Below are 6,332 nucleotides of genomic sequence, written 5' to 3'. Positions count from 1 at the left end.
AGTGACCTGGGGCGGACCCGGAGACAGTTTCCTAAAGGTATGGATATACACTATATAGAAATAGCTTATCTTCACACAGATGGTCTCATATGCTGTTGTAGGTCACGCACAGACATCAGCAGAAACCAGAGACTTTTGCATATCCAGTTAAAAGTTCCTTGTAGCGGCTTTTAAATAAATAAAATGTTAATACGGTCATAAAAGAAGGGGAACAAATAGAATGATCAATAACTATCAACATAAACAACAACATGTGAGAATAAATAAGATGGAAACAAGAGAACTTTGATCAGGACTGGATTGGCTGTGACACGAACCAATCAGTGAACAGACTTTTAGTTTTTTAGTCTTTTTATTAACAAACAACGTCCCCCCTCGCCCTGCCCCCCCTGCAGGTGGTGAAAGTGGAGTCAGGTGTGTCAGGTGACTCAGGCATGTCAGCCCTGACGCCTTCACAGACCGCTGAGCTTCACTTCCTGCGTTCACGGGTTCGAGAGCTAGAGCGCGAGAAGGCGGAGCTGTCGGCGGAGAACCAGAGGCTGAACACCATGCTGGTTCATGGTGAGTCCAGATCCATGGCACCTGTTCTACCTGTCCACAGCTGACCAATCAGAGCACTCTCAGGTTCAGACAGGAAGTTGACATTTGATATGACTCCATTTCCCAGAGATCCCTGGGCTTCTGTCCACCATGTGGCAGACGCTGGGCCAGGTCAACAGTCATCACTCAGTCTCCATGGCAACAGGCAGGACCGACAGTTACACTTCGTACTCGCATTACCACCACACAGCGACCAATCAGGACAGAGACTTCAGTCCCCAGGTCCACGTCCAGCAGGTCCAGGAGGAGGTGGGCGGGGACCTGTTGGATTCCTGGGGCCCGCTGGGCTCCGAGGACGAGGAGGTGCCGGACCTGGGCCTGGGGAGCCACATGGGGGAGGAGGCGCCGCTCTGCAGCCAGACCGACATGGAGGAGCTGAGGAGGAGCTGCTCCGAGAGCCAGTGTACCGCTGGACACATCAACGGACAGGTAAGACCACCTGGGAACAGGTTTACACCAGAACTGATCTGGATCTGATCTGGTTTGAAACTGTCTGTACTGGTTTCCTGTGTCCAGGTGAGAGCTTGTTAATGCCTTGTCAACACCTGGTCATTGTGTCTTACCTATCCCTGTACATCCAGGTGAGCCAGGTGGAGGTGTATCCGGGCTCTGGTGTTCTCTGTGATGTCCGCTCATGGCAGGCAGCCAATCAGGCGCCGTCTCCCACGGCAATGGCGCGGTTGCTGCTGCTGGGAGTGTTTGATATGAACACCCTGATGAACAGCAACCTGCGAGGCGGGCGGAGCCGCCGACCTGCCTTCCACCCACAGCGCAGCGCTCTGGACCCGCACAAGATCAATGCCATCTTCAGTGAGTTGAGACAGTCCAGCAGAATGTCCCTTTAATCCGTCTGTCCTCTCACTGTCCTCCTCTCTGTCCCTCAGACGCCATCTTGGCTCGGTTTCCTCTCGCCAAGCGAGGAGTCATTGGCTCTGGCATCAATTCCAAACTGTCAGAGATCCGTTTCCGCTCCCGGAGAGCCAATCGAGACCCCCGATTCCTCTGACAGACAGCTAGACGGCTTCTCCCACGTCACTGAAGAATGTCCAATGAAAAGGCAGCAGTGTGGAGCTGCTCGAACAATGAGCAGCTGTCGCTCTGACCGACGGTTTAGTTTCAGGTCAGGTCTGGTTCTCACCCCGCTGAGTTAGCCGCTTTGTCGCCATGACGACCTCTGGGAAAGCTGTACGTTGGCATGACGATCCCATGACCGACTACATTAGAACCACAAAAGGACACAACACGACCGCAAAGAGACGCAACACAACCTCAAAGAGACGTAGCATGACCTCAAAGAGACACAGCACGACCTCAAAGAGATGCATGACAACCCTTGAAGAGACACAAAAAGACAACAAAGAGACGCAACACAACCTCAAAGGGACGCAGCACAACCTCAGAGACACAACAACACAACAAAGAGAAACAACACGACCTCAAATAGATGCAACACGACCACAGAGAGACAAAACGACCTCAAAGAGATGCAACAGGACCTTAAAGAGAAACAAAACGACCACAGAGACAAAACGACCTCAAAGAGATGCAACACGACCACAGAGACACAAAACAATCTCAAAGAGATGCAACACAACCTTAAAGAGAAACAAAATGACCACAGAGACAAAACGACCTCAAAGAGATGCAACACGACCACAGAGACACAAAACAACCACAGAGACAAAACAACCTCAAAGAGATGCAACAGGACTTTAAAGAGAAACAAAACGACCACAGAGACAAAACGACCTCAAAGAGATGCAACACGACCTTAAAGAGAAACAAAATGACCACAGAGAGACAAAACAACCTCAAAGAGATGCAACACGACCACAGAGACACAAAACAACCTCAAAGAGATGCAACACTACCTTAAAGAGAAACAAAATGACCACAGAGAGACAAAACAACCTCAAAGAGATGTAACACAACCTCAAAGAGAAACAAAACAACCACAGAGACAAAACAACCTCAAAGAGTTGCAGCACGACCACAGAGACACAAAACGACCTCAAAGAGAAACAAAATGACCACAGAGACAAAATGACTTCAAAGAGATGCAACACGACCTTAAAGAGAAACAAAACAACCACAGAGAGACAAAACAACCTCAAAGAGATGCAACACGACCTTAAAGAGAAACAAAACAACCACAGAGAGACAAAACAACCTCAAAGAGATGCAACACGACCACAGAGACACAAAACAACCTCAAAGAGATGCAACACGACCACAGAGACACAAAACGACCTCAAAGAGAAACAAAACAACCACGGAGACAAAACAACCTCAAAGAGATGCAACATGACCTCAAAGAGACACAACACGACCTCAAAGAGACACAACACGACCACAGAGACACAAAACAACCTCAAAGAGATGCAACACGGCCTCAAAGAGAAACATAACAACCACAGAGACAAAACAACCTCAGAGAGATGCAACACGACCACAGAGACACAAAACGACCTCAAAGAGAAACAAAACAACCACAGAGACAAAACAACCTCAAAGAGATGCAACATGACCTCAAAGAGACACAACACGACCTCAAAGAGACACAACACGACCACAGAGACACAAAACAACCTCAAAGAGATGCAACATGACCTCAAAGAGACACAACACGACCACAGAGACACAAAACAACCTCAAAGAGATGCAACACGACCTCAAAGAGAAACAAAACAACCACAGAGACAAAACAACCTCAAAGAGATGCAACATGACCTCAAAGAGACACAACACAACCTCAAAGAGACACAACACGACCACAGAGACACAAAACGACCTCAAAGAGAAACAAAACAACCACAGAGACAAAACAACCTCAAAGAGATGCAACATGACCTCAAAGAGACACAACACGACCACAGAGACACAAAACGACCTCAGAGACACAAAACAACCACAGAGACGTAAAACAACCACAAAAAAAGCAACTACAATGAGATGTGTCTGTTTCCTCTGTAGCAGAAGTTTGAGGTCTGTCTCTTGTCTCTGTCTCTGTTCATGACTGAGTTTTACTGAGTTTGATTTTTTAAACAGCTGAAGTCATGTTGAACATTTGCCAATAAAGACATGTGGTGTCTCTTTCTCTGTCTCCTTCTCTGTCTCCTCCTCTCCTTCTCTATCTCCTCCTCTCCTCTATCTCCTCCTCTCCTTCTCTGTCTCCTCCTCTCCTTCTCTATCTCCTCCTCTCCTTCGCTGTCTCCTCCTCTCCTTCTCTATCTCCTCCTCTCCTACTCTGTCTCCTCCTCTCCTACGCTGTTTCCTCCTCTCCTACTCTGTCTCTTCCTCTCCTTCTCTTTCTCCTCCTCTCCTCTGTCTCCTCCTCTCCTCTGTCTCCTCCTCTCCTTCTCTTTCTCCTCCTCTCCTACTCTGTCTCCTCCTCTCCTATGCTGTTTCCTCCTCTCCTACTCTGTCTCCTCCTCTCCTTCTCTTTCTCCTCCTCTCCTCTGTCTCCTCCTCTCCTACTCTGTCTCCTCCTCTCCTTCTCTTTCTCCTCCTCTCCTCTGTCTCCTCCTCTCCTTCTCTTTCTTCTCCTCTCCTACTCTGTCTCCTCCTCTCCTTCTCTGTCTCCTCCTCTCCTACGCTGTTTCCTCCTCTCCTTCTCTGTCTCCTCCTCTCCTTCTCTGTCTCCTCCTCTCCTTCTCTTTCTCCACCTCTCCTACGCTGTCTCCTCCTCTCCTTCTCTGTCTCCTCCTCTCCTTCTCTGTCTCCTCCTCTCCTACGCTGTTTCCTCCTCTCCTACTCTGTCTCCTCCTCTCCTTCTCTTTCTCCTCCTCTCCTTCTCTGTCTCCTCCTCTCCTACTCTGTCTCCTCCTCTCCTTCTCTGTCTCCTCCTCTCCTACGCTGTTTCCTCCTCTCCTTCTCTGTCTCCTCCTCTCCTTCTCTGTCTCCTCCTCTCCTTCTCTTTCTCCACCTCTCCTACGCTGTCTCCTCCTCTCCTTCTCTGTCTCCTCCTCTCCTTCTCTGTCTCCTCCTCTCCTACGCTGTTTCCTCCTCTCCTACTCTGTCTCCTCCTCTCCTTCTCTTTCTCCTCCTCTCCTTCTCTGTCTCCTCCTCTCCTTCTCTGTCACCTCCTCTCCTTCTCTATCTCCTCCTCTCCTATGCTGTCTCCTCCTCTCCTTCTCTTTCTCCTCCTCTCCTTCGCTGTCTCCTCCTCTCCTTCTCTGTCTCCTCCTCTCCTTCTCTATCTCCTCCTCTCCTTCGCTGTCTCCTCCTCTCCTTCTCTATCTCCTCCTCTCCTTCTCTATCTCCTCCTCTCCTTCTCTGTCTCCTCCTCTCCTTCTCTGTCTCCTCCTCTCCTTCTCTATCTCCTCCTCTCCTTCTCTGTCTCCTCCTCTCCTTCTCTATCTCCTCCTCTCCTTCTCTGTCTCCTCCTCTCCTTCTCTGTCTCCTCCTCTCCTTCTCTATCTCCTCCTCTCCTTCTCTGTCTCCTCCTCTCCTTCTCTGTCTCCTCCTCTCCTTCTCTATCTCCTCCTCTCCTCTTCACACGTCCTTCAGGAATTACATCACTCTTTCATCTTCTACCTTTTTGTAAATTAAGTGTGTGTGTCCATTCAGGATGTGTGTCTAAATGTGTGTGTTATCGTGTGTGTTTCTGAGTGTGTGTGTGTGTGTGTGTGTGTGTGTGTGTATGTGTGTGTGTGTGTGTCCATGAAGGATGTGTGTGTTGTATTGTGTGTTTTAGTGTGTGTGTGTGTGTGTGTGTGTCCATTGAGAATGTGTATTTGAATATGAATCACTTGTCGCTGGGCGGAAAACAGCTGACACAAAGACCCCCCCCCTCCCCCCCTGGCCTGGACATTCTGCTTCACCTCCTCCTCTGTTCCTCCTCCCAGACTGGACTTCCTGAAACAAGGCGTCCTCCTTCATGAGACAATCTGCCATTCTGTCCTCCTGAAAGACGCTCGCAGACTGCCAAGGACAGAGACAAAGACACCAGGAGGAGGGAGGAGGAGGAGCGGGGGGTGGGGGGGGGGGGGGGTCAAAGCTCTCCTTTCATTCAGAGAGGAGGTCTGGACTCTACTGTGGGAGAAAGATTTAATACAGGAGACAAGGAGGAGAGACAGGAGGTGAGAGGTTAGACTGATGAGAGACAGGAGAAGAGACAGATGAGAGACAAGAGGAGAGACAGGAGGAGAGGAGGTTAGACAGTGGAGAGACAGGAGAGAGACAGGAGAAACAAGAGGAGAGGAGGTTAGACAGATGAGAGACAGGAGGAGAGACAGGAGGAGAGGAGGTTAGACAGAGGAGAGACAGGAGGAGAGGAGGTTAGACAGATGAGAGACAGGAGGAGAGACAGAGGAGAGACAGGAGGAGAGACAGGAGAAACGAGGAGAGGAGGTTAGACAGATGAGAGACAGGAGGAGAGACAGGAGAAACAAGAGGAGAGGAGGTTAGACAGATGAGAGACAGGACAAACAAACAAACAAACAAACAAAACAGACAAAAGCTGCTCCTGAACAAACAGTCTGCCAGACACAGTAAATGTTAAATTATACCCCAGCTCTCCATCCACTCTCACAGAGCACAGGACACCCCCAACAGTCCATCTGTCTTTAAAGTCCTGTAAATTGTCCACAGATTGACAGTAACAATATTCCACTCTGAGCCGGGATTTCAAGAGTCCTTCTAAGACCGGCACTGGCTCCACACTGACGGCACCCTGAGTCCGGTTCCTGCGAGTCAGCCAGATAGCCAACTTGGCAGAGCCCAGCAGAAAG

General features: G+C 49.5%; 1 protein-coding gene across 2 annotated transcripts in view; it reads left to right on the top strand.

Moving 5' to 3' along the window:
• LOC117248695 (uncharacterized) overlaps positions 1-3,696 on the top strand; it is a 7,117-nt gene extending 3,421 nt beyond the window's left edge. For both annotated transcript variants that reach the window (XM_033613915.2, XM_078176267.1), the window contains exons 2-5: positions 396-561; positions 668-1,029; positions 1,182-1,410; positions 1,485-3,696. In XM_033613915.2, coding sequence (XP_033469806.2) covers positions 396-561; positions 668-1,029; positions 1,182-1,410; positions 1,485-1,606 — 879 coding nt within the window. In that variant the 3' untranslated portion in view covers positions 1,607-3,696. The remainder of the gene's footprint in view (positions 1-395; positions 562-667; positions 1,030-1,181; positions 1,411-1,484) is intronic.
• The last annotated feature ends 2,636 nt before the right edge of the window (positions 3,697-6,332 follow it).

The sequence above is a fragment of the Epinephelus lanceolatus genome, chromosome 17 (genome assembly GCF_041903045.1).
Source record: "Epinephelus lanceolatus isolate andai-2023 chromosome 17, ASM4190304v1, whole genome shotgun sequence".
Lineage (NCBI taxonomy): Eukaryota > Metazoa > Chordata > Actinopteri > Perciformes > Serranidae > Epinephelus > Epinephelus lanceolatus.
This window is presented reverse-complemented; position numbering and strand designations above follow the sequence as displayed.